A 27,367-nucleotide genomic window follows, 5' to 3' on the forward strand; every position below is an offset into this window, starting at 1 on the left:
CACGGGCCCCCATGTGAGCCGATTGCAACACATGCAGCGCGGAGAGGGGGAGCGCGAGCAGCCGGTGTCCGACGTCAGCGCCGCCGCCAGCCGCGCGCCGCCGGGGGGGAGCGGGCCTGAGGTGAGGGCGGGCGCGGCGGGGGGGCGGGCGGCGGGGCCGCGCCCGGGCCGGGGTCTAACCGCTGTCTGTATGCCGCCGGCCCGCCGCAGGCCGCAGCCGCCGCCGCAGCAGGAGGAGGAGGAGGAGGAGGAGGGAGAAGATGGCGGACGATCCCAGCGCTGCCGACCGCAACGTGGAGATCTGGAAGATCAAGAAGCTCATCAAGAGCCTGGAGGCGGCCCGAGGGTGAGCGGCGGGGGCCTGCGCCGGCGCCTCGGGGCAGCGGCCGCCCCCGGGAGCGGGGCTAGGGGGGGTGGGGTGGGGGTGTCCTGGCCGGAGCGGGGACCGGAGCGGGAACCGGAGGCAGGGGGGCTGCCGGCCGGCCGCGGGGGCGCGGGGAAGGCGAGACGCCGGCCTCCCCTTCCCGGGCCCCGGTGCCCTTTTGTCTCGCCGCGTGGTGAAGCGGCCGGGTCCCCGTGGCCGCGCAGGGGCTGGGGCCTGGGGGCCGGGGGGGGCCTCCCCGGCGGGGAAGGCTCGGTGGGAGAGGGGAAGCGTGACCGTGTTTCCCGCAGGGGAAAAGGCCAGCGCTGCCGCCGCGTTCCCGGCCGCTCGTCGGCCGTTTTCCCCCACACACACCCCCCCTCTAAGCCGATGAGTTCCCTCCGGCCGCCCCCGCGGGGGTGTCACAGGTGTCCGTCCCAGCCTCGGCCCCGCTGCTGACCAGCTCCACGCCGCGTCCGGCCTCGCCGTGCCCCCCTGGCCGCCCCCCCACCCCCGCCAGCTGGCACCGGGGAACGGCGGATTCCAGCCGGAGTAGACGGCTCCTCTGTCCCCAGCGCAGGCTCGGGCTCCTCCCAGGGGAGCGGCGGGCTCTGGGAAGGCAGAAGGGTAAGGGCAGGGAGGCAGGGGCCCAGGCAGCGGTTACTTGATTACTTTTCTTACTGACGCTTACTTGATCTCTCTCACCCCTTCACCTCCCAGTGGAAGTGCTTAGCTCAATTTCCCCGAAAGCAAGCTCTTCCGAAGTTTGGGATAGCGTTAAATTTAAAGTCTCTAATCCCGCTTATATCATCCTTACACTTTGATTTATTTTTTTCCCACCAGAAGTAAAGTTGCTGGATGTTCTTACAGGCTGCCCCGCGCCAAAGGTGGCGTGGTGCCTGTTTTCTGTGGGTAACTCAGCAGTGGCTTGTTGCATGGGCTAGGAAGCCAGTCGGGCTTGAGTAATTGTAAGAACTACAGGTACTGGAGCCGTAAAATAGCAGAGAAAGTGTGCGTCTCAGTATACCACGCAATAAAATAAAAATGAAGGGTAGCTCCTTAGCCATCCCTGTGGCTTCAGTTTCCATAGGCTCATCTGAACTGGTGTTAGTCTAACTGGGGCACCGCTGGCATCGTCCTGTGGCCCCCCAAAAGGTAGGTTGCCTTTGGACAGCTCGCGTAAGCTGAGACACGGTCTTGTTCTTTCCGTAGTGCTAGCGTTTGATCTTGTGTGTAGAGTAGGCCAGGGGAATCACTCAGCTGAAAACTAACCCAGGCAGGAGGGGAAAGAGGAGGAGAACCCAAGCCACAGGTCTCCCTAGTTTTTTGGTTTTTTTTACCTGATTTACGATGTAGCTGTGCAAGGGATGGGGGTGTGAGAAAAGGGGGTATGGAGCCAGGCTTTTCCTTCCCCGCAACAGAGTGGACTTTGACTGCCAAAGCAGATCATTCAGCTGTGCCTTTGCACAGTGCTGACAACATGTGTTGTACTCGTGGGGAGGTCTCAGCAAGCATGGGAGCGTGTAAACGATTTCTGCCGTGCAGCTGAAAGGGCCTGGGGAGCTACAGGCATCCGCTGCAGCTTGTGAAAAAGGCTATCAGTCCCTGTAACAGCGCTGAGGGAGGCTAGGCTGCGCTTTGGAAATGTACAGTTAGCGTTTTGGCTCTCCCTGATGCAAAATGCGGTAGCATAAGCATGTCTACCTTTAGCAGCAGCTCTCCTGTTGTCTGGAATAGGCGAACGTTGCCGAGAACAAGATTAAAGCTGGTATTGGAGAGTTCCTGGGAGAGGTGAGGCCAAAGGGGTGGCTTGGAGCGGGTGGCTCTTAGGGGTAACAGGCTCTTGGGGCCACAGCCCAGGTATCTTCCCTCTTCCCCAACTGTAGCCCCTGGCACATCTCTGCTTTGTGGTAGAGGTGCTGCCAGTGCAAGAAAATGCATGTAGGAGGTTTAGCTGAGCCCTCTGGATCTAGCATATCTCCTAGATGTCGTGATACTGCTGTTCCTTAATTTAATATGTGTGCTAGCTGCTAAACCGCCACCTGACGAAGGCTGCTGATGCTAGCAATCCTTGCTGTAAGCAAGGTTATGCTGGTTACGTGTAAATGCGCGTCGTGCTTCCAGGGAGTTCTAGCTAAAATTATCCTACTCTGTCTGGGCCCAGTAAGGGGAAGAGATGCTGCGGCTTTTGCCACCAGAAGCGTTATCCTCCCCGTCACAAGAGGTGTGAGGCAGTGAAACAGGCTTTTCTGGCCTTTGGGAGAGTCGCTTCCTCTTCCTGAGAAGTAGGAAGACCTGTTCTGGGGTGGGTTAGGGGGCAAAGCCTTCAAATAGGGTGATGTGGAGGGCCAGGGACTCCTCAGCGTCTCCACCTTCCCTTACTCATGTACTCCTAATAGTGACCCAGCAGCAGTGTCCCAGTTTCATGTGCTGGTTGTTCCTGCCGTGGATCAAAGGGATGGGAAATGGAGGAAACTGGAGCTAGACATTCAATTCACACGTGGCAGTTGGGGCACCTCTCCTGTTACCCAGCTATTTTGGGAAAATCTCAATGAAATCTGCAGAATGTTATCAAAATGTTAAGTGAGCGTGAGAGCAAGGAAATGCTTTTATCGTGTCTGGGATAGATGAGGTAAGTGGCAGTATTTGGTCAGAAAACCAAGGGAGAAGATTAGAGCTTCAGCTTTACCAGCAGCTGATCAGCTAGAGGCCAGCGAGGGTAAGACTGCTTCTCAAACTTTAAGGTAACATCCTAGCAAGAATGTCCTGTGTTATTTTTCCAGCCCAGCTTAGGAAAGCTGCCATTCTTGCTGATCTCTGGGTAGCAGGAATCTGGCGAATCAGAGCAATGAAAAATAACTTTTAAAACCTCCAAACCCACCCCGAAACCCTATCTCTGCTGGCAGAGAGCAGAAGGAGCTTTTGTCTGTATCTTGCTTCCTAAACCAGAAATGTCTGTTATCTACTCCTAGCTCTTCCAAAGTTGGGTTGCAAACTGTCTGATGCTGTACAAAGTTAATGAGCTGATCGTTCTGATTTGGTGAGAAGGGGAGGGTGGGGGAGCAGCTGGTACCTCCAGTCTACTAGGAGTGAGAGCAAATGGGGCCTGAGTTTTGTGCTACAGGCAATTAACCTTTCTAGCCAGAAGATGATGAGGGTAAAAGGCTGGTGATAAGCAAGTTAAGCCCTCGTGAGAAGTCTAGCCTTGTCATTCATCTCTGGTAGCTTGGAGTGCTCAGATTTTCGTCTCTGCTTCTCCCCTACAAAGGGATTCTGCTTTCAGTCCGCAGTTAGTTTTTGCAAAACGGAGTCTTGGTGAAAGACTGTGCCCCCCAGAAGTTGCAGCAATGTCTTTGCATGTGGATGTTGCAGCAGCTCAAGGAGAAGTGTCATTAGCTGCTATGTTTTTTCCCTTATCCTTTCACTCGGGGCCTTTCTGCTGTTGCTTCATGCAGTTTTCCAGTGTCAGTGTTAAACTGACAATCACTCTTTGTTCCTTTGGTCTTTGCAGTTCTGAATAGTTTGCAGAGCTACGGTCAGTTTTTTCTCTGCTAATCTAAGCTGTAAATGCTTGGCAAAGTCAAGTATCAGCAACAAGTAGCAGTCTCCTTGCAGGCTTAGGCCTGAGATATCCCATCTGAATCACGTTTGTAAAACTTCTCAAAGTCTTAGAAGCGAGGGCTTTCTTCCTGCAAACAGCTTGGCTCAGGCAAAACGCAGAAACTAACTCTGAACTGATTCTGGTTCTAACTGGAAGAAATGTATCAAGGCAGGGGAATGGAGAAATGGCAGAGAAGGGGAGGTCTTGGTGTCTCCAGAGCCATGAGAAAGCGGAGTGATGCAATTTCCTCTAGGGTTTGGATTCTGAAGTTGAGACTTCCATCTGCTATGTGGGAGAAAACAAACGTGAGGCAAATAAAAAGTCACCAGGAAGGACAGAGGCCTGAAGGTGCATGGGAGTTCCTGCAAAGTGAAACAAGTACTAGTTCTCCTTGAGGGTGGAAAAGCTGACCTGTTGCTTAGGCATAAATGATTTACCCGGCTTGTGTTGCAGGAAGCATCATTTGCAGCTGGGTTCTCCTGCAGTCCATCTGGAGCTTTGCTGATCCCGGTGGAAGGGCCCAACTTTGGAATTAGCCTCATGCTGCTGCTGTTTCCCAGCCTTGTGGGACAGGGGCAGGAGGCTGCTTGGGTGAAGGTGGGTGGTGGGCTGCGCATCTCCGCACCTTGTTCTGGGGTGTCCTGGGATGATGCCACTTTTGTGACCAGACAGGTTGGCAAGGCTGAGACTTGTTTGTTCTCCAAAAGCACCAGGTTGTCCGAGGCAGCCTTGGCGTGTCCTACTGTTAGCGGGGTGGGCCTTTCCAAAAGTGACCTGAGAGCCCACCTTCTTGTGGGTTAACACTGCAGCTGTGAATGCTGCAGCGGTGCTAGCTGCTGGGATGCATTTAGGGAATAACTGGGGTTAGTTGCAAGTAGATGTCCTGTACGGGTTTGCCGTGTTCCTGATTGCTTTTGAACAAAGTGCTGGGAAGCTGGTGATGCCGGGGTTACGTTGTGCTGCACTGGTGATGCCGGGGTTACATTGTGCTGCACTGGTGAGCTGTATTTCTCTCTTGAATTAGGCAGTGCGAATACTCGGTCACTCCTGGGAGCATCTGCAGCACTTGACTGGAGATGGCTTGTTCTCCTGGTAGCGGGTGCTGTACTGAAGTTGCAACTGTGCTGGAGTAACCGTTGATTAGTTGGATGTGCTGGAATTGTTGAGTCTTAGTGCCAGTGTGAATTCCTCTACTGTACCATAAATGCATTTAAGGTACATTACACCATATATAGTGGTGTACTGTTATCTTACGTGAGTGTAACAACGCCACCATGTCTAGGCAAGTACCGGTGTAACTATCTTGTCTCTAAGTGATGTCATACGTCAGGAGGAGGATTTGGTGTAGTCCTTCATTGCTGTGACTGGTTTCTGGCCACGCTGCCAGAGATGTGTCGGTTCAGAGGCTCCCTCCCCTGCTCCCAGGCTGGCAGCAGATCTCTTTCCCTACCTTCTTTATTGAGATCTGTTTGTCGTTGTGACTGTGCCTCAGGTTTGGGCTCTGGAAAACAGTTAACCATTGATACAGGATCTGTTTCTGCAGAGCTGAAGCTTTCACCTTAGGACATGGAGAACGATGGGGACCTTGAAGCGGGCCTGGGTGGGCTGGTCGATCTGTGAAGGGCAGTGCTGTGGCAAGGTACTACTTGGATTTCCAACTTGTGCTGTGTGAATTAGGTTGCAGTGCTGATATTTCATGCTAGTGCCGGTCATGGGATAGCCTTGAGGATCTCTCCACAGCAAGCTGATGTCTCCCGTGCACCTACCTTTCCTAAAAGGCTTTTGCTTCTGCCAGACTCTGGGCTGGGCAAGCCTTGGGGTAAATGGCTGTTTTCTTTCTCTGTGGGGAACATGAGACAGATGAGTGGGGCAAGGAGTGGAAGAGTAGCGTCTGCGAGGTGGCACGTGGAATTTATCTTTACTGCCAGTGAGTTTCCTGCTTTGGCTTTATGATCCATCATTAAAGCGTGGAGTGTTTAGGGAAGAGGTTAAGATTTAAGTTCTTACCTAAGCTGAATTGCTTCCTCGAAGTTGTGCTTGTCTTAAGGGTAGCTTCTAAAGGAGGTCACGTTTCTGTTACAGAGGTGAAGGCTATGATATTAATACTGCCTTTTGCTTCTGGTAGTGTGAGGAGAAGGAGACATTTGCAGGGAGGCCAAAATAGAAATAGCGCAGGGCAGAAGTGATACCCGAGGGCCGTGTGGCAGGTAGTCACATAGGATGTACTACCCGCTGTTTCCCTGCTTCGACTCTCTGAGTCTCTTCAGGCGGCTGGTCTCCGTAGCGCTGGGGTTGGAAGCTGGATGTGGATTTCATGTGAGCGGGGCTGATCAGACCTCTCGGGACTAAGGTGGTGTCTCTTGAGAGCTTGTGTTGCTGTGGCGTGGAGGGTGGGTGGTCTGAGAAAGCTGCCCTGTGCCAGGTGAGAAGGCAGCCGGAACAGGGGAGGATGTCCAAAGGGTTGTTGACACCCTGCTGGTTCCATGTGTCTTAATTGTCTTAAAATATTTCCTGGGCTTTCTCATCTGCCGGCTCTACCTGTTCCTTTTGAATTATAGCAACAATTAGGGAGTGCTGTTCTGAGAGTGCATGCTAGCAAGTGGCGGAAAATGACCCGATCTGGCAGAATGGTTATGTGTCAGACAAAAACTCTAGTAAGTGTTTATAGCCTTTGGTAATCGGGCAGCCCGATACCCTCTTTTACAACTGCCTGAATCATTAGTGAACAGTGTGATTCATACACAGATCGTCATTCACATAGAGCTAATGAATGAGCCCCTGCCTGCTGAAGACTAATGACGTGGTAGAAGATGGGAATGAGCACGTCAAAAGAGGACAGACTTCTTTGGCTTTGTGGCAACTGGAATTTCCCCCCTTCCCCTCCCACCCCCCGTTTAGCTCCCTGTTCCCATGTAGCTCTGAGGCATTAACATCTTAACAAGCAAATCTGGATTTGTTGCTTCAGTCCCTCAGTGTACATCTTGTACCCAACTGGCCCATTAGCATAATGCAACAAGTCTTTTAAACTTGAAGCATTAATAATTGGAGAGGGAGGAGGGAGCGCAGGGGAGCTGTGGCAAAACCAAGCCTCCCAGTGAGTCACGAATGTCTGAAGTGCAGAAATGTCTGTTCCACTTACCAGTAATTGGGCATCCGGGCTTTCTGCATGGGGTCAGATGCAGCCAATTCAAAACATGCCTGCACAATTATGTTTTGTGATGTGTTGCCTTTGATCCAAGGGTTTCAGAGTGGCATTGATTCACCTTCCCCGTGGGGTGTGCGATATCAGTGCTCTTCAGCAGTATGGGATGAAGTCGGGATCTGCTCCTGGAGCTCGAGAACTGATTTGGGATCTGAGTGCTGGTGGTTGCCCGAGCAGCGGCCACAATGTCAGAGCTGGCTCCAGTTAGGGATAGGAGGAAGGTTGGAGTGTGGAGCTGCTTACGTGTACCTCTGTGCAGGTAGCGCATGGTGGACCGATGGGCAGAGGCTCACCTGCTACCTGTGCAGCCTTCGGACACGTGATACCTGGCCAAATTCTCTGCGATGTGGAGAAATAGAGGTCTGTGACCTGATTCTTCTTTCACCTCCTTTCTGTCTCTGGGGAGGGAGGCATGCTGAGCTCAGGAGGCAGATCCTGGCAGCAGGCCAGTGACTGCTGAGGGGGGGCAAGCACTGCCTTGCCTGACCCTTGGTGAGACGCTACTCTTGCTTCTGCTCCTCTGCTGAAGCAGCCATCTGCTGCCTCCCTGTGGGAAGCTTTCCCTTGCTGCCGAAGCAGGGGGTGCGCTGGGGAAAGCAGGCTCGCTTCTCTTTTCCAGGGTGGGTGCCGGCTTGGTGCTTTGCTCCCTAGCTCGCCCTCGGAAACCTTGCTTGGCATCTGGGGGCTTTTCCTCTTGGAGAAGGTCAGTGGGTTAGTAGTAAGAGGGCAGAATACCTTTTCAGGACAGTCTTAATGTCTGTGTTCAGGCTGCTTCTGGTTACACGGAGTGCTTTTTGTGTATCATCTTCCTGTAATGCTGGCAGATGCGATAGAAGATTCCTGTCTAGGGCTCTGGGACAGAACTACAGCTCGAGAGAGCTTGGCATTGTGTGAGCCGTGGTGGCAATAGCTGCATGGCCTCATGCTGTGCAGCTAAGTGATTTTCCTTTGTCTGGGGCAGAGGTGGCATTCAAAGGCTGAGGGGGAATTAGCTGTCCTGTAGTGTTTCTTGGACTGGGGAAGGGGGGCTCGCTTTCTCCAATTAATGCTTATGCTGAAAAGTACTCTTGAGGAAAGAACGACTTGGCCTCCTGGCTCTGCGATCGTCCCCTCCTATCCACCCTGCCCCCTTCTTCTGCATTTTCTGTGCTTCTGAGGTGGCACTGGATCCAGAGAGGTCATCTCTGCCTTACTTTTGCTTGTGAACTGGTCTCTTCCTTCTCTTTGTACCCTTCTTTGGGTGACCTGGAAACATTTGAGGAACAACACGTATTGATGTTGCTTTTTAGGAGACAATCCAGAGTTCTGGTGTATGCTGTGGTGAAATGCAGAATGCCTCTGAGGTAGGGGTTGTGAGGTTCTTGCTGAAACGATGCTGTAAAAAGTACTGCCAACAGCATGACTTTCAGCTCAGTTTTACTTCAAAGGAGCTAATGGTAGGTCCTGTTGTGAGCTAACTGGTGTTGTGTCCTCTGTCTAGGTATTGGTGCAGCACTTCTCTCCTGCTCGAGCAGTGCTTTGAGCCCGTCATCTGAACAGCGAGTGCGATTTCATTTATTTCTGATGGAGACATCACAAAAAAAGCTGTTGTTTCTCAAGCAGCAATTAGATCGAGGCGTGCTGGCTGTGTTTGTTGCAAAGCATTCAGCTGACGTTCTCGCGTACAGGCAATGCGGTCTTTGGGTAAGCTTCCAGATGACGTTGCCTCTGAAGCACTGAAGGGATCCTAGGCTCTTAAGATTGTCTCTGCTCTTTCCTAGCAGGCTGACAGGATTTCCAGGAAAAGTTACGTAGCTTTTGCATCTGCTGTTGTCTCTTTAATTTTGGCATCTCAAGTGGATTTGAGCCACTTCCTATTTGATGAAGGCTTTGTCTTATTAAAAGACATTAAGTCTTTAAAGGGCACAGCTGTGACTTGTTTGTGTACTTCACAGCCGTAACTCATAAGTTGTAAGAGCATGTGCATAGAACTTCCCTACAGCAAGGTCATCGCTGTTGCATACAGGGCTTGTATGAATAGGGAGTGTCTAATGGCCTGTGTTTTGTAAGAGAATCCAAACCAGCAATTCTGTACTTGCCTATACCAAAGGACGCTCACTTCTTATAGCGCTTCACTCAACATCTCTGATCAGATACAGGATGGAAAAAAAAAAAACACATTAAATAATCTTTACTTAGATCACTGCTTCTGTGGACTGTGCTCTCAACTTAGCGCTACAGGCACGTGATGCTTCAGTGAAAGACTATGTGGGTATTTGTTCGGAAGTAGTGTTCTTCTCTTGGACCTGTGGTCCGTGCCTGGTGAAGCTCTGCCTTGGATTACATAGGTGTTGCTGGCATCTGTCTTGCAGCTGGCTGTGGATGTGTTAGCGATGGAACTGGTCTAGCCATCGTATAACTCCGGTAGTCTTGGCTGTCCCAGCAGCTTGGGCTCCTCAGTACGTGTGATGGGCACCCAGTAATACGTGGTCCTCTTGAATGGAGTCTCCATCCGAGACCGACAGATGTTACCGTGGGAAGGTAACATCCCAAGGTACCTTGGGAAGGTAACATTGCTTGAAGCAGTTTGTGGTAACAGTTATTTTGTAGAAAGCTTCCTGTACGTTCATAGAAAGCTGTGGTATGTGGTTACAGTCAGATTATCTGAAAACTGTTTGCTCCACGCTCCCGCCAGTCTCTGGCAGTCACGTATAGGCCTCGTGCTGCCCTTGGTTCTTGAGCAAAGCAAGACGTCATGAAGCTAGTGCCCTGTAAAAATAAGCTCATTTTGAGTCATAGAGAATGGCTGACCTTCCTCGCCTCTGTATCTCCACGTTACACAGTGTGCTGTCAGTGTGAAATGTTTCATTGTGGAACAACTACAGCTCAGCTGCCGTCTGTCCAGTCTCCTCTGATACCACAGGATAGGCCAGTAGCTGCTATTTCTATAGCGTGTCTGTTAAATTAATGCTCTCCCTTGCCAGCGCATATCCCAAATTCCAGGAGACAGGTTGAGTGACTGTTCCTCCTCAGACTTCTGGTTGGGATTGCTCTTGTCTGTCAAGCCGAGGGTAGCCACCCTGCAGTGGTGCTTGCTGCGTTTGGCACTCTGTGTGGGTATGCGGCCGTGCAGGCAGTCATCTTACTGTCGTAACGCTGTGTAAGACGGTAGGAGTCTTTTAGAAAACCACTAGAGCAGTTTCTAGTTTCAGCTGAAAGCTGAAGGTCTAAGGATCTGCTCAGCTGTTCCTTCTGACGGGCAAAAGGGTAGAAACCGAATTCCTGTAGATGAAGATGGCCACCCAGGACAGGAGGCTCAACTGTCAGCTGTAATGAAACCCATCCACGGGATATACTTGGCAGCTTATTTCAAATGTGATACACTGCTCGCTTTGTGCACTTGCCTTCTGTTGTGGTGGCTTCCTCATGCTGAACCATAAAATGTGTACACAGTGGGCACCGCGCCTGGTGCCAAACGTGGCTTGGGACTCGACACAGTGATCCAGCTGGTGTAAGTGTCTTCGGTGAAATCCTTGCTCTTCTTCTAAATAGACTCCAGGGGTACCATTCGTGGTCTGCAATGCCACAGCTGTTTTAAGGCACGGTGAGGTGCTGTGGGACGATATCTCTTAGGCAGTGCAGGAAGATCTTGCAGGGAAAACGATGCTTGGGTGCCGTAGTACCTGCTTGCAGGAATAGTGGCAAAACGTCCTTCAGCTTTTCAGGGCTAGATTCGCAGTGATTTGGCACAGCACACACTGCCACTCGCTGTGAGAGCTTGTTAACATTTGCTCTTAAGCCTGCCTGCGACTGGGAAGGCTGTTTGTTTTGTGGTATGGTTGTCTGAAATTCAAACCATAGTAACATTGAAGTTTTAAGACTAGAAGAGGCTGTCCTATCCACAAATCTCAATTTTCTAAAGAACTTGCTGTCTCAAGAGAGCAAAACGTGCTTGTTTTTGCTTCCTCCTTTCCCCCAAACAGCTCTCTGGCGGGTTGTAGGAGCAAGGTTGGAGCCCACTTGCAGTGGTTTAGGAGCAAAGTCAGAGCCTCGACCATCATCATCATCTATCCTAGAGATGCCTAACGCTGGTACCTTCCAGGCCACGCTAAATCTGAGCTAATTGCCAATTACTGGCAGGGCTGGCACAGCGTGAGTAGTAACCATAGTACCCAGACACTGAAGTGTTTCTACCTTTCTAGAGGTTGGCACTTAATTGCCCCCTTGTTTCTTTGTAGCGTGTGGACACCTGCCCTTAATGTTTTTAATTGTTTTCTCCTTGCCAGTTCCTTGTGCAGTGGCACACGTTGTGCTGTCCTGTGGTCTGGGATGCCGGTTTCTTACAAAGCAAACCTCTCCGAGCACGGAATGCCGGTTTCTTACAAAGCAAGACCTCTCCGAGCATTTTGGGTCTTGATGCACGCGCTTGCATTACAACGGCAGCTATTTGGCTGCTGTGCAGGCACTCCTTAGCCCAGAATAGGGACGGCAACTGTCTCCAGCCGCTTAAAACTTCCTGGCTCAGTTCAGTCTGAAAGCATTAGCTTCCAGCTGATCTGGTATAATTTGTCCTGGGTGCGCCGAAACTCTTAAAAGGCAGCATTTTGAAATCAGGATGCTGCTGAGCAGCGTATCATCTGGAGTGTTTCGGGTCCGTCCTTCCTGCGGATGATACAGGGAAGAACCAGCTCATTGCGTGTTCGATCCCGAGCTGCCAGTGTGAGCACTGCCTTTAATCTAGATTGATTGTTTAATTGTTCACTGTAACAGTTCCCTAATGAAGTTCTGTCTGGCAGTGTGCTCGCTGCGGGATTCGTGGATTCGTGGCTGGCAGTGGCCTGCCAGGCAGCAAATGTCCCATGTGCTTCACGCGCGGCAGAGCCTGTTGGGTTTCAGCCTGCTGTTTGGGAAGGTCCCTTTCTGGAGGCCGTAGCCAGCATCGTTTCCCCTTCCTCGCTCCCAGAGTAAATGTACTCTAGAACCCAGCAGCAGCTCATCTGCCAGCGGAGGAGGAGGAATGGGATTTTTGCAGAAATACCTGTTGTCTTCTTCAGGCACAGTGGCTGCAAAGACCGATAGGAAAGCTGCAAATCGTATCACTATGCAGAATAACCTATTTTTTTTCTAAGTATTTTTGAATGGCAGCTTTCTTAGAAACTCTTTGCTATGTTTTTTTTCTCATTGTGGTGAATTGAGCAGATGCAGACAGTTGTGTGGGGTTTTTTTGGTTGGTTTTTTTTTTTTTTTTTTTAGACCTTGCCATCCTGCAGAAAGGTCACATACAGGTACAAGCTTGCTTAGAGAGGGGAAAACCGCTCTTCTGTGGTAGGAGAAAATGGTGTTAGTGATGCGTGAGGAAGTTCTGCAGCCATCCTGGTCACTGGTGTGCAGATCTGCTTGAGCTGGTGTCTTGCTGGTCTCAACCTGTCTTGATTTAGCGAGCAGATCCTGACCACGTGCGTGTTTAAGGAAGAGGGAGATGAGCAGGGGATGCTGACTGTTACCTTCAATTAGCTGGCTGCCTAACGAACTCCTAGTTGGGTGGATCAGCTGTACCCAGCAGGCGGCAGCAGCAGCATGCCGGCAGGGCTGCCCCCTTGGGCTGTTTGGGTGCCCGGGGATGCAGGGTGACAAGCCGGCTGGCTCCCTGTGCTCCAGGCTCCGGCAGCCTGGGGTGCCGTGAGGTGCTGCCGCTGCTCCCACGTCAAGCTGCCTGCCTGCTGTTTTGCTGGATTCTGCTGGAATCGGTTAGTGCCTGAAATAGCTTTGGCTGGGTAAATAGTGGCGAAAGCACGTCAAGCCCAAGAAATGCACTTGATGTTGGTAATGGAAGGTGCTTTTGGATATAAATCCAGGCTGGAATTTGCTGAAGGGTTGGACCAAGCACAGTAGTGTGCTGTTTTAAACTAGTTTGAGACTTAAATGAGTGAGCATGCGTCGTCTAAGAGCCCCTTTTCATTTTTTTTTCTTTGCAGTAATAAATCAAGAGGGCTTGTGAAGTCTGCTGTGTTACCTCGGGTAGGGTGCTTTGGGCAGGGTGTTGCTAAGGAGCAGTGATTTGACTGGCACACGTGACTCCGTCTTATAGATAAGACGCTGTGTGTAATATAAATAATCACCGGTTATAGTGGCCTCTGTGAGATGTGGGTTCGGTACACTCCAGCCAGCTCGCAGCGCGCAGAGCTGCGCTCTGGGCAGTGGCTCTGCTAATGCCAGTGTTTCTGGGGCGGTGGAACATAACACGAGGCCGGGGGCTGGGATTTGAGGGGTGGCTTGCATTAAAAATGAAACGTACCTTTACGAGTGCTTTTTTACTGAAGAATTGGTCTTGGGAGGGCACACCCAGTCTTTCTCTGTGCTGTTGCCACCTTCTCACCTAGTTCACTGTCTTCTCTTTCTTTCCCCTCTAATCCTCAGTACAGGAAACCTCTTCCTAGCAGGAGAGCCATGGAGTGACCAACGGTTCCATCTCCCGCGTGCCGCACGGGGATGCCCTTAGCTCGTGCAGCAAGCCAGGCATGATGTGCAGAGCTTTCTAATCTCTGGGAAGGCTGAGAAATTCTTCTTTCAGAGGAAGAAACGAACTGCGTGAGCTTGCCTCAAGAGTGCTACTTTCAGAAAAGTCGGGAAGAGCTGCTTTCATTCTGACCAGCCTCTTGCTCAAAGGAGCCTGCTGGGAATGATAGGCCATTATATCTCCCCTAAGGCTTGTGCCGTTCGCTGGGGTAGCTAACTGCTTTAATTGAGTGGTATATGGAGTATTCTTGGCTGGGGTGACCTGGAAGTCTGATAGCTGTCAGCATGGCTCAAAGCTCCTTCTGGGAATAATGCGTGCAAGCATCTCGTTGCGACTTTCTTGATTAGTGTGTATGGGGATCTTGGATATTAAAACCAATTAGTTGCCTTTAAGGTCAGGGAGTTATTTGACCTACCAGCATCCGTTTCAACTTGGCCTGAATTGAAGATCTTTGGAAGAGGGCTGTGCAACTCTTGTAAAGAGGCTAATGAAGTGATGCTTTTTAAAGCACTTCCCTGCTGTCTCTGTAGCCCAAACACTTCAGGCAGGACGCTAGTGCATGACAATCTGAAACAGCAGCAGGCAGGTACCGCGTTAGTCTTGTCCTGCCGTAAGAAGTGTAAATGTGCAAAACCTCTATTTTTTTTTTTTTTATGGCTGAAAAGCATTTTGTTTTGGTGATTTGACTCAGAATCCTGAGTAAAGGTGTTTTTGCAGAGCTTAGCTGGCTTGCCCTTGGGAGGGCTAGAGGACATGACGAGGTATTTGATTTTTATGCCATTACTCTAATGTGAAGTATGAGGTCTGGGTTAAATTTGAGACAATGCAGAAGCAGCACTTCGGACATCTGGGAAACTCCATGGCAAATGCGAGGTACCTGCTGGAAGGCAGACAGGAACTTCCCCAGTTTTCATTTTGGCTTTGGATGGATTTGAACCATGAGGCTGCTTTGGGGATTAAGACCTCTGCAGGATCCACCCCAAAGCCGCAGGAGAAACGAATATCCAACTTTTCACTTAACTTAAGCCAGTTCTGTGATTTGTGGGGTCTTATCTCTTGACTCGGTGACTGGGGTTGGCGCTTCTGAGCTATCAGTCATGTACTTAAGCGTGCTTTATTTAAAGCAGCTGCCAGAGTTGGTGAGCTTGTCTATAAAGCAAAGTGCTAGCGGGAAAGTAGAAAAGACTAACTGCTGCAAAAGGATCCTTCCAGTTCGGTTTTCTGCCTTAATCTGAGGAGAACAAAGTGTTAAAACAGCACTTGGGCTGGTTAGCGCTCCAGCTGTCTGAGAACAAATGGAATGGGCTTAAAAATGTCCTTAAAGTATGTGGCTGCATTGTTTTAAATAATCTCTGCCGGGGACTGCCTACACGCCTTTAGCTTGCAGCCCTTAGCCTGTACGTATGCTCTTTTTTTCCAGAGGAGTATCCCAGGTTAGACGAGCAGCTTTCGGAGGACCTGCTTGGTAGTGGCTAACCTGAACGCTTGGTTATGGAGTCAAATCCTCTGAAGAGCCTGTTTTGTTCTCTTTTCTCTCCATTATTGTGCAGCGGAAGGGGAATTACACCAACAACATCCTCGAGGGGAGGGAGGAGAGACAGCTGCGCGCGTGGAAAATGGTGTAAATACACTTGCTGCTTGGCCTGGTGGCTGCTCACAACCCCTCTGTTTTTCCTTTCTCAGCAATGGTACCAGCATGATATCGTTGATCATTCCCCCCAAAGACCAGATTTCGCGAGTGGCAAAAATGTTAGCGGATGAGTTTGGCACCGCCTCCAACATTAAGTCTCGAGTGAATCGCCTTTCAGTACTGGGAGCCATTACATCTGTACAGCAAAGACTGAAACTCTATAACAAAGGTAACTCCTAGCTTCTATGGATGCTGGCAAACTTCCCTTACATGGAAGCAGCCTTAAGTTCCTGCGTTATGCAGTTTTCCGCTAATCAAATCCGTTGGCCTGTGCTGCTGTTTTGCACTGATGTTCCAGGTATGTTGCCCACGGATGGCTGCTTCAGGGGTAGACCTTGGGACTAGGATAGTAAGATGGTCCTTGCCTTTAATAAACGGGCTCATGATTCTGTCCTTAGCGGTGCTGACCCTTCTAAACTTGGCCAGCCTTAAGAGCTGTTCCATAATAGTTCATTTGCATTAAACTAGTGGTTTTTCCATCAAGCAGAAGCTTGTGTATGCCTTCTGCATGCCACGATGCAGCTGCCATCGTTTTGGGAGGAAATAGACCCAACTAAAATGAGTACTAGAAAAGAGTTCGTCGTTACTGTCTTTACGCTGGCCAGTGGCCTTCATTGAGGTGCTCGGTCTATAAATCGCTGTATAAGAACTAGGAAAGCTTCACAGGCATGCTCGGCTTTTTCCTGGATTCTCTGAGCTTGCAAGCTGATGGGTTTAACGGACAGGTACACACGTTCTTGCGGCTTTGTTGCAAGTCTTTCCATCAGCGTTACCTTTTAGCTTCCCACTCCAAGCTGTTCAATATAGGTGCACTAAATTACTTTGTTTTCCATTGTAGAGATACGGGAGGGAATGGAGGGGGGGGGGGTGGAAATGGAAAGTAAAAAAACTTGGGAACTTCAGTTTCAACTCTGCCTCTACTGTCAAGGCCTAGGAGTTAGTTTTGGATGGGTACAGCTTGCAATATTTCCTGGTGATCTAAAATTACCTTGTGTCCTTTGTAGTACCTCCAAATGGTCTGGTTGTTTACTGTGGAACAATTGTGACAGAAGAAGGAAAAGAGAAGAAAGTCAACATTGACTTCGAACCTTTCAAACCAATCAATACGTCGTTGTATTTGTGTGACAACAAATTCCACACGGAGGTAAGAAGTCTCCTCTTGCCTGCTGGTCTTGTAGTAGTCAGTCAGGCTGCTTTGTTAGGCTCGCTGGAACAGTCCTTGGTGTGCTTGGGTCCGTGGTCTGTAGAACAGCAGGCTTTAATTAAGACATCCTGCTGGTGGAGCCACTGGATGGCTTGTGACTGGCCAGTATTCAGAAATGTGTGATATTTGCTAAAAGGAGTTGAGATATTGTCCAGCTCCTACTACAGCTGAATTTATGGCCCGGCTAGTAGCTGCTGAGTTCGCGTAACCCACCGACATAAGCTTTTCTCTCTAACTGGAGGCAAGTTGTTGTTTTTTTTTCTTAACCTCAGAGGCCCATAGATCTTACTCCAAGCCAGGCCTTAAAGTAATGATAATATTAGTGTTGCCAGTCTTGATATCAGATGTGTTAACTGAGACCCTTGATGGAGAGCTGGCATGTGTCTAATCCATCTGGGGTAAAGTGGGATTACTTTTATCCAACATCTACTTATCTTAGTTAAACGAACGGTTTGAGGCATATTTAAATTAATGTGGATTACAGTAGTCTTGACTCCATGACGTCAGTTTATTGCGTTTAAGTCTGTTTTGGCTGGGTTGGCAGTTGCCGAGGTCGCAATGTTTGTAGCAGATGACTGACTGCCTTTCGTGTCTATGGCGTTCACCAGGATAAATGTGTGGATGGAGACGTAATTGCCTGTGATCAAACCTGTGTGACATGGGCGTGACAGGCCTTTCAGTGGTGTAGCTCTTGTTTGCTTGGGGTTTTGGGGGTCTGATCCATGGTTGGGTTTCAAAGGGTAGGAGTACACGAAGGAAAGGTGTGCTTGTTGCACAGGTGAGGTACGTTCCTATTACTCTGTCTGCCCACCAAGGATGAAACCCCAATACATCTTTGACCTAGCAGGAATACAAAACTGCGCACGGGTACAGCTCTCGAGTTCTGCTGAGCCCGTATGTCCACCGGCAATTGAAAGCAGGAGGTAAATAAGAGAACTCGGGCGAGAGCCAGGGGTGCAAAGCCAAGGGAGACATTTGTCCCTGCAGTTCTTGGCAGTGGGTGGACAGTGGTAGGTTGCCTTCTGCCCTATCAGGAAAGGGATTAATTTGGTCTTGGCTGCAGCTACAGCCTCAGGGCATTGATTCAATAAAAAAAAAAAAAAAATGTAGCTGCTACCCGGTGGGCTGTTCCCAGGAGGCAGCTGTAAATACACTCTTGCTGGTGTGTAGTGTTGCTCGGCAAGAGAGTGGCAATAACTTGAGGGGAATTTGTGGTAATTGTTACCACTTGTGATTACTAATGGCACCTTTCTTCATGGGCTCTTAGTTCTCCTGTGCCTTTTGAGTACGCAGTTGTTTTATTTGGTATTGTTTGCACTGCCGAATCACATCTACCTGTAAAAGCCTACTGTATGCTGTCTTGAGATGATGTTACACTGAAGTCTCGACTTGTGTATGTCTCATTTGGTTGTAGAGCCATGCTTTTAACCCAGTGGTTCCCCCGCAATGCTCAACAAGAACTCAACAGATAGGACATTGGGCTCGGTACACCAACAAATTCCCTATGAAAGTGAGGGCATGTCGAGGAGCCAGAAAGGGACGTGATCTTCACCTTTAGGTGAAGCTGCAAAGAGGAAACTTGGCCCAGGCTGAAGGAACAGAATAAATGCAATAGTCCCTTCTTTGTGCTTGATAGGTCAAACAGTGGAATTGCTGACATGGAATTAGCGAAGGCGAAACTGGGGGAATCACTGATCATTGGATACTTTATTAAAATAAGAGGGAATCAGGAACATCGGAGCTGTAGTCATCTGCTGCCTGGCAAGAGTATCTGATAAGATTTCCTCTAGATATTTTATTGCCTGTGTGAAACCGAAGGAACTTCCCAAGAGGGATATGAACCCTCATGTGTGTCTGACGGGTAGGATTTACAATGACTTATTTTGATACCTTGGCTGGGGCACTCATTCCAGTCACACGATTTGCTTGGCTCTGCCCCAGTGAAATAGATTGCAATGTAATATGCCACTTCCTCCTCTCATTCATCCCACTGCTGAGGAATTAATACAGAATATTTATTTTGGCCAGTAGATTCCATTAAACCTTAGTGTCTGGTTCTTTTAAGCTTGAAAGCTGTAGACTTGGTGGTGTGGATTTTGGATAAAGATGACTGATGGTTTCTATTCGTTCCATCCAGCCCGATAATCAAGCTGGCAGGCGTGCAGGCAGTTAAGTCCTGTGCAGTACACCAACACCATCGCTCTTTCAGTATTAAGCTGGTGACTTAAAACAGTCAGGAATTTGACAAGTTCTCCATCCTGCTGATGTGTTTTTGCCAGCCAGAAAGGGGATTCTTGCTATTACATTTATTGGGCGCGTATAAGTGAACAGAAGCGTGTGTGCCGAATGGGCCTATGTGCTCAGGCTGCCCTCGAGGGAACAGTAGCTGATGGATTTTCTTGGAAAAAGAGTGTGGAGTTTGGTGCTTGTGGATGTCCCACACCACCAAAACCAGGGCTGGGCAGGGAACTGGACAAAAGTAAGTCAAAAGCCTTGATACCAAGCAGTGCTTTAGTTGTTAGTCAACAATCCTTACAGGGTAAATTTATCTGCCTTCTTTAAAGGGAAGAAAATTGAAGGATAACTTCATTTTCCAGCAAATATTGTGGCTGCCTTCTCTATAGCCAGTTACGCACGGGATAATTACTGCTGCTGTAATTTAATTCTGCCGCGTAAGGCTGAATTTGTCGTAACCACTGTAGATTTCATCATCCTACCTTTGGGACTCCTGGAAGTCAGCAGGTGTGGCAAACCAGCCTTTGTGGTAGTTGGCGAGTTGAAAGCTGGTCTGTACTGGTGCTTTGCAGCGTAAAACTCAACTGACGAATGGCCCGGTCAGTGAACTAAGCAAGTTCTGCTTTCCTGGCTGGAATGCTTGGGAAAAATCACTTTTCCAGTTTTGCCAACCGAAGAGGTGGTGCAGCCTCGTAGAGGTGTGATCCGTTTCAATTAACGCTTTCCAGAGCTGATCCTTAGGGTTTTGGTATTACACCTGCCCGTGACATCATGCGATGAACTGGTAGTGCTGTGAAAATAGTTATCAAGCTTAAACATCAGTTTTCTTTCTGCTCTTGGCAGCATTGCGTGAGATAATAATCTGGAATAGTCTCAACTCCTGAATCTGCTGCTCTTCCTCTAGGTTTTTTTTTTGTGGGGGGAAAAAAAAAATAGCAGCGACCACCCGTGGAGTTAAATTTATTGCGGTGTGTTGTTTCTGGTAGCCTTTCTGAACCAAGGTCCTTAATAAACTGGTGCTAACTGCTGACAACACCGTTTCCTGTTCCAGGCTCTTACAGCGCTGCTTTCCGACGACAGCAAGTTTGGCTTTATTGTAATAGATGGTAGCGGTGCACTCTTTGGAACTCTTCAAGGAAACACAAGAGAAGTCCTGCACAAATTCACTGTGGATCTTCCAAAGAAGCACGGTAACGCACTGGTCTCTCCCTAGACTGCCGCAGGATATCGCGGGGTGGGATGTGAGGGTAGAAGCAGGGGACTTGGCCTGTAGGTGTTCAGCTCTGCTCAAGTCTTTGCTCCCCTGAAATCTGACAGCAAAGCCTCTAGTCTGAGCCTTCTGTCAAAATTAATGAATCACTGTAATAGGCGGTTGATATTCTTAAAGTGACGCTTCTTATTTCTTGGTGCGTGTGATCCTTTCCTTGGTTTTGGGACAGTCTTAATTAAATATTACTAGCGCAAGTAGTAATGGCACTTGGTAGTGCCTGTAAAGTTTGTGTCTGATGGTGTCGCACGCAAACCACGGTGAAAAGCAAGAAGCTGTTCCTTGCGAGAAGCACCAAAGCCCGACGGAGCGAGCGGAGTTGTGGTTCCGTTACACGATGCTGTGCTGTAGTGAGCCACTGATGGATTCAGCAGGCTGTCTGTTAGCTGCTCCCGCTTTGCCGTCCTTCTCTGTACATTAGGATGGGACGAAATGAAATAGAAACGTCTCCCCCAGTAAGCCTGTGCAGCCGGGACTGCTGGGGGTGCATTGCATCAGCCAGAGAAGTGTGTGAGGCAGCGTAACAAAGGAAATGGCTTTTAACGAAGGTACAGGACATAGAAAATGTGCACAGATGTTCAAGATTTCTATAGAGAGTTGTGAGTCTGTATAGGGAAAACAAACCCAACAACCACAAACAACATATTTCCCTCTGTGGAATACGTGGAGAAGAATCTCTCGTTGTGAATGAACCCTCTTTATTCACTTGCTGTTCCAGTGAGTGCCCCTGGCTCTGCTCGTGGCAAACTAATTCCGAAGGCTGCGTCTGCCCTTGGCTTCAGTTATTCAGGGCCCAGTTGGGACCGTGTACTAATAACCTCCCCGAAATGAAATTACTTCCAAATTGCTACCCTCGCATCTCTTCTTTCGTAAAGGTAGAGGAGGTCAGTCTGCCTTGCGTTTTGCTCGTTTGCGAATGGAAAAACGACACAACTACGTAAGGAAGGTAGCGGAGACGGCTGTGCAACTGTTCATTTCTGGCGACAAGGTGAACGTGGCTGGTCTCGTTTTAGCTGGATCAGCTGACTTCAAAACTGAATTAAGTCAATCTGACATGTTTGATCAGGTGAGTGACCTTTTCTGAGCAAAGCCCAAATATTTAAGCTGTCAGTAGTAACATGGTGATATTGGCGGTAGCTCTGGTACAAGATGCATCTGGGGAGGAATGTAACCTTGGTGTCTTAAGCAATTTGATCAAAACTAAAAAGCTGATGTATCCTAAAGAGGTCTCCCTTTTCTAATACCTCCTGCAAGGAGGTGAGATCTCCCTTTCTTAATAACAGTGCTAATAAGAAACCTGTCCTCCCTGGTTTGGAACTGGCGTTCACATTCTTTGTGTTCCCAAAGCTAAAGCAGAAGCTGTATTGCAATTAAACTCCACTAAACCTAATCTCTGTGTCCCTGTTGCCTGAAAACTGGGCTTCAATATTAAGCATTCAGAGGTCCCTCTGGCTCAGAATCTCTGCGTGCAAGTGAAGCAAAATAGATTAATGCTCTGACTCTTACCAGGTACTTATTCTCGTGGCGTTGTGAAGTAGTCTTGTGGCAGTGCTGCCTAATAGACTCTTTCTCATGTCTCCGCTTTCTTCTTGTTTAGCGGTTGCAATCCAAAGTGCTCAAACTAGTTGACATTTCGTATGGAGGAGAAAATGGATTCAATCAAGCAATCGAGTTGTCAACTGAGGTCCTCTCCAATGTGAAATTCATTCAAGAGAAGAAACTAATAGGTATGTCGCTACATGCTTAGCCTTCTCCCGAGCCAAATGTGCTTGACTGCATGTGCTGATGCCTTTGGGTGCTGCCTCGGCCCTGCGATGCTTTCGGAGTTGGGCAGAGCATGACTTGGAGTGATTCTTTCTGTTACTTGGACGCCTCCTCAAATGCTGCAGGACTTAAGGAGACTTTAAGGAGCGGGGATTTTTGTTGATTCCCCCCTCCCCCCCCAGCTTCTCGTGTCTTCTGATAATCTTTTCATTAGAGATCGCCTTGGTTTGAAGCCTTCCGGTGACATTTGGGAGGGAGGGGAAAAAATATCTTCTCAGATTGGTTCCACCTTCATCAAGAAGAGAGTTAAGGTTAGTTTTGTGTTAAGCTGGCAGTAGAAACGATCCCTTGTTTGACTGTCAGCAGACACACGTTGCTGATTTGAAAGCACAAGAGGGCATGAGTAGCTACCGGACACTGCAAAGAGTGAAGTTAAATAGTGCTTGTTGGTGGGTTAGTCCAACTGATTGTTTCACTGCCAAGGTAAGCCTTTCAGTGGAGTGAGATTCCTGACAGGGACTGAAGTTTCCTCCATTCTCATTCCCTCCAAATTCCTGACAGTTAGAGCAGACTTCCTGCCGATGGATGTCCTCAATTACATGCTTTGACATGTTACCGTATCCCTTGCTTCCTTCAGCAGCATTGCAATCTCCTTTTCCAGTTTCTTGCATTCAGATCAGGATTGTTAAAAATCCAGGTGCGTGATCGGTGTTCATGACAATCTGTCTCTTTGTATCCTGGCTGCAGGACGATACTTCGATGAAATCAGTCAGGACACGGGGAAGTACTGTTTTGGCGTTGAAGATACATTAAAAGCTTTGGAAATGGGAGCAGTAGAGATCCTGATAGTCTATGAAAATCTGGATATAATGAGATACGTTCTGCACTGCCAAGGCACGGAGGGTAGGTAGCGCTTCTGTGACACTTAAAGGTCCGTGAGGGTTTAACACCTAAGCCATCTCACTTGGATAGATTACGCTGGAGGAATTCCCTAAGTAGATCCTGAAGGACTTGGTCAAGGGAATGTTGTGTAGGCAGGGCACTAACTCGCAGCTTTCCAGCTACTCGGGGCCGGGGGGGAGAGTCTGAAATGAGCGAGCTTCCGCTGTGGAGAATCGCAGTGCTGGCGTGGCAGTTTGTCACAGAGCTCGTACGAAACCGGCCTTTCAGTTGTGGAAGTGTAAATGTGACACCAGTGCATTATAGAGAGGAGACTGACTTGGCCCCTCTGGCCAAAAACACAATGCTTATTGACTGTAGCCAAACCACATGCCTACAGCAGGACCTCTGCCTTTCCGGGGTTTTGGCACTACGCTTACTCTCTACTGGTGTGCCCTGTTTGGTTTCCCGTAGAGCTTCAGCTAGAAAGAGACGGCAGAGTCAACCGTCAAACCCTCTGTGCTGTAATTGTCAGTCTCTTGCTGTCTTGAACCTACATCTGGTCGTCTTATTCAAAGCAATAATATTTTTCTCTCCCGTTGCAGAGGAGAAGATCCTGTATTTGACACCAGAGCAAGAGAAGGATAAATCCCACTTCACAGATAAAGAGGTATTTCAGCTTTGGGGCTCGCAGGTTTATTCCCAGTGTACTGGTGCAGCATTCTGAATGTCTGAGCTTAGTTTATTGCAAGCACGAGAGCCGTGATGACCTTTTGGCACTCAAATGAGACTTCAAGACAGTCACCTGTGGCTCTTCCTGTTCACCTTCACTGTAATCCTTGGATTCTAGACTCGCTTTTCTCCCATCTTTCCTGCTACCAACTCCAAGATTGTGTGAATGAATTGAAGTGACAGGCAATATGGGGCCTTTGACCACCACCAAACCATCCGGAGAATCATAGAACGGTTTGTGCTGGAAGGGACCTTAAAGCCCAGCCAGTGCCACCCCCAGCCCTGGGCAGGGACACCTCCCACCAGCCCAGGTTGCTCCAAGCCCCGTCCAACCTGGCCTTGAACCCCTCCAGGGATGGGGCAGCCACAGCTTCTCTGGGCAACCTGGGCCAGGGGCTCACCACCTTCAGAGTGAAAAATTTCATCCTGAGATCTAATCTAAACCTCCCCTCTTCCAGCTTAGCCACTAAAAGGGTTTGGTAGCCACCGTGCAACACACAGGCTGAGGTCCCGCACGTTACTCCCTGCTTACTGTGCACCGATTTGGTCAATACAAACCAACTGCGAGGCCAGAAACTATTACGTGGATTTCAGTGCAAGGGGGCGTTTGCTTCTCAGTGTATTTGAAACGTGGATCTGTCATTCGCTGCCTGGGACTTTCTCGCCTGTACAGGCCGAAAGACCCTGGTGGGCCAGGGGAGCTGTATTATTTTGCAGATTAAGGTGGGCAAAAAAAGCCTGTCCCTTGCAAAAAGGGTGGTCACCTCTGGCTGGCGTGAGGACTGCCAGGGTAGCCGTTTCCAGCTGCGTTCCCTCCTGGTGGGGTAATGGCTAATTCCTTCTGCGCGCGGAAGGTTTGTAACGTTACCCGCAATGAGGTAGCGTTTCTGTGCCAATCATCGCTTGACCCCCTACTTGGGAAAACTATACTTCTTGCCTCTGTATTTTCCTAGAGTAAACAGTTAGATGAGTGGTGATGGACTGTTTGTAAAGTAAATCCAAAGAAATACGGAAAACTTAACGAGCGTAGCATGAGGTGACGGTTGAGCAGAGGAATAAACGAGGCCTTTCCCCTTCTGCACCAACTTCTCTAGCATGGAGGCCCAAAGCAAGGCCTGTCAGTATTGAATTTCTTAGCACCAGGAGCCTTTTGCTTGTGCCAGCGCTTGCCTGACACAGACGTGTCAGGAACGCCAACCGCCTGGGCCCTGGCGAGGGTGTCGGGCTGCGGAGCAGGGAGGCTGGTGTCCGTCTTGGGACTAGAAAGCCGGTGGTTAAGCTAAAGACAGCTTTTGATATGAATTTTCTCAATACCTAACATGCAATGACCGTAACTTTTGGGTTTTTTTCCCCCCACCTCCCTCAAATGTCGCCGTAGACTGGCCAGGAACACGAACTGATAGAAAGTATGCCCCTGCTGGAGTGGTTTGCAAACAACTACAAGAAATTTGGAGCAACATTGGAAATTGTGACAGACAAATCACAGGAAGGATCCCAATTTGTGAAAGGATTTGGAGGAATTGGAGGTAAAGTGCAAGAGAAAAATATGTTTGTCTCTCTTTTTTTTTTCTTTAATGGGTGAATTGATAATCTGGTGCCAACACAAGCGGAAAGCTCCACAGATTAATCTTGCTCCTATTAGTACCCGTTTAAGAAACTATCGTGTTCAGCAGGGGTCTCCAGGTGAATTCGTTCCAGATTCAGCAAGGTGATGCTGCGTGTTGGGCGGCCGTGGCTGTCGGGCTGTGTTCCTCAGATCCCTTTGTCCTTCAGAGCGCTCGGAGGGTGGGCTGTCCTTCCTTCCAGCTGAATTCCAGAAGGGCCCTGAGCTGCTTCGCTCCGTCCCTGCGCTGGTGGTGTTTTGGGGCAGAGCGTGCCCTGCTGCGTGGAAGTGGTGCATGACAAACGCCAGCCTGGTTTCTGAAGCAGCTGGATGTCTGTTACTCATCTCTCGGAGCTTCCCTGTACTTTGCTCCCTGGTCTTCCGCTTCTTTGCGGAAGAAAAGTATTTTTAGCCCAACTCCAGGGAGAAATGAGGCTTTGGAAATCCTTCAGTCCTCCTCTGGAGCTCACTGAGCAGTTTCAGCGAAGTCTGGCAGAGGTGCCGATAGCTCGCGTGCTTCAGTCTGACAAAAATCACTAGTGGGGTAGCGCAAAAACGCCTGCCGTGCCCCTTGTCCTCCCCGGAGCAGGGACTCCGGGACAAAGCTGTTGCTTGTTGGCTGATAAACCGAGCGTTGCCGCTTGCTGTGTTCAGGTCGATGGACGTAAACCAGAGATGAGTGTATCGTAAAGAGGAATTTCTAGGGGCCGAAGAACGCCAGTCAGAAGGAAACGAGCTTTGAATTGTTTTGCCACATAAGGAGCAACAGGTTTCTAAGTTTTCAGGGTTTGTAATTCCAGGAGTCCCTCCTGTCCTGCCAGAGCCAGCCTTTTTGCGTGGTGGGGTACTCCTTGCTCCAGTCCCTGCAGACTTGAAAGGAAATAACTCCTTGAATACCCCTCACCTCAGTAAATGTTTCCAGGGATGAAGGTTTCCCAGAAAACCCCGGTCGGTGTTTGGGGTGGGAAGAGGCCGGGAAGACAGCCGTTAAATCCTGCTTTTACACCATTGTAAAAGGTACTTCGGTGCCAGGCGCCCTCTGAATTTAACTGATAGGCCTCCCTCTGAGCGGTTGTGCTAGGACAGGTGATCTGGTACCGGTATTTTTTTTTTTTTGGAGATGGGGGTCCTCCTAGACCAGCTTTTCCGGAAGAAGCCTGGTCTGTGCTGGGCAGGTAGGTATTTCTTTTGGCAATAAGTGACCTCAGGCGGTAACAGGGATGTGGCATTTTCACTCGGGCTGCACGTCCGCTGCCAGTTGGAGCCTGACTTGCCATACAAGTGCTAACTCAGCTTCCGAAAATGTTAATTGAGGAACCGCTTGACGCGCAGAGCTGGGGCTCAGTGAACTGCTTAAAACGCCTTTTTAGCTCTTTGCGTTTTGAAGAAGCTAAACCCTGTTGTTTTTACCAGGTATCTTGCGGTACCGAGTGGACTTCCAGGGAATGGAATACCAAGGAGGAGACGACGAATTTTTTGACCTCGATGACTACTAGGTAGTCGACCTGGGTCCGGCAAAACGTGCCTCGCCCCTCCAGCATCCAACCCAAGGAGCAAAACTCATGGTGGAAAAACACAACAGATCCCTGCCTTAGAATTGGAACATTTCCAGAACTTGATCCACAAGCATTGGATTTAAAAAAGCAAAACCCTACACTTTGATTTGTCATAGTGTCAGTACAGCAGCAAACTACTAAGTTCCTATATGCCACTCTGGACTAATTTAAAAAGAATCCCAGTTTTTACTTTTACTCGATGGTGAAATTGGTTGCTCTTGTATTTTATGAAAACGATTTTTTTTTTTTTTAACCTTCATGATACATTAACTGCTGTAAACCTCTTCCTTCCAAAAAAAAAAAAAAAAATTAATAGAAGTAAGATCCTACTGGTTTGTTTCTTTTCCCTTTGATTGGAGAAAATCAACCGCCGCGTTTTGCGGCCGCGTGACCCATTTACATGGCATCCTCAGCTTAGGCTGCGGAAGAAGAAACGTAATGAAATCGGAGCCATTCGTTCTCTTCACAAAGAGCGGGGAGGCGCTTCCCTCGAGTGCTGGCTTGTAACGCGTGGCTTGCAAATTCAGGTGGTTTGGGGAGGCCCACCGGCCAAACGTGCTTTAATCTGTTTGCGGAAGCGCTGCTCTGACAAACTAGGAAACGCACTTCACTGATTGCGCTGAAAATGCTGCTGGAGTCTTGGGCTTAATTTGGATTTGAGCAGTGCAGCCTTCAGGATTTACTATTTTTTTTTTTTTTTTTCCAGTCTTGACAAAAATAAAAATACAGTTGAAGTGAAGTAAGGTACACTTTGCTTTGTTTTGTTCCTCAGTAGGG

The 27,367-nt window shown here is 49.2% G+C and overlaps 1 protein-coding gene across 1 annotated transcript; it reads left to right on the plus strand.

The window, feature by feature from the left end:
* ETF1 (eukaryotic translation termination factor 1) lies at positions 1-27,329 on the plus strand. The gene is made up of 11 exons (XM_063349245.1): positions 1-121; positions 211-346; positions 15,344-15,519; positions 16,355-16,494; positions 19,841-19,979; positions 20,932-21,122; positions 21,654-21,783; positions 22,568-22,723; positions 23,305-23,369; positions 24,810-24,957; positions 26,448-27,329. The coding sequence occupies exons 2-11, from the start codon at positions 261-263 to the stop codon at positions 26,528-26,530; spliced, it is 1,314 nt and encodes a 437-aa protein (XP_063205315.1). The 5' UTR covers positions 1-121; positions 211-260; the 3' UTR covers positions 26,531-27,329.
* The last annotated feature ends 38 nt before the right edge of the window (positions 27,330-27,367 follow it).

This window comes from Chroicocephalus ridibundus, chromosome 11, assembly GCF_963924245.1.
Source record: "Chroicocephalus ridibundus chromosome 11, bChrRid1.1, whole genome shotgun sequence".
Taxonomy (NCBI): Eukaryota; Metazoa; Chordata; class Aves; order Charadriiformes; family Laridae; genus Chroicocephalus; species Chroicocephalus ridibundus.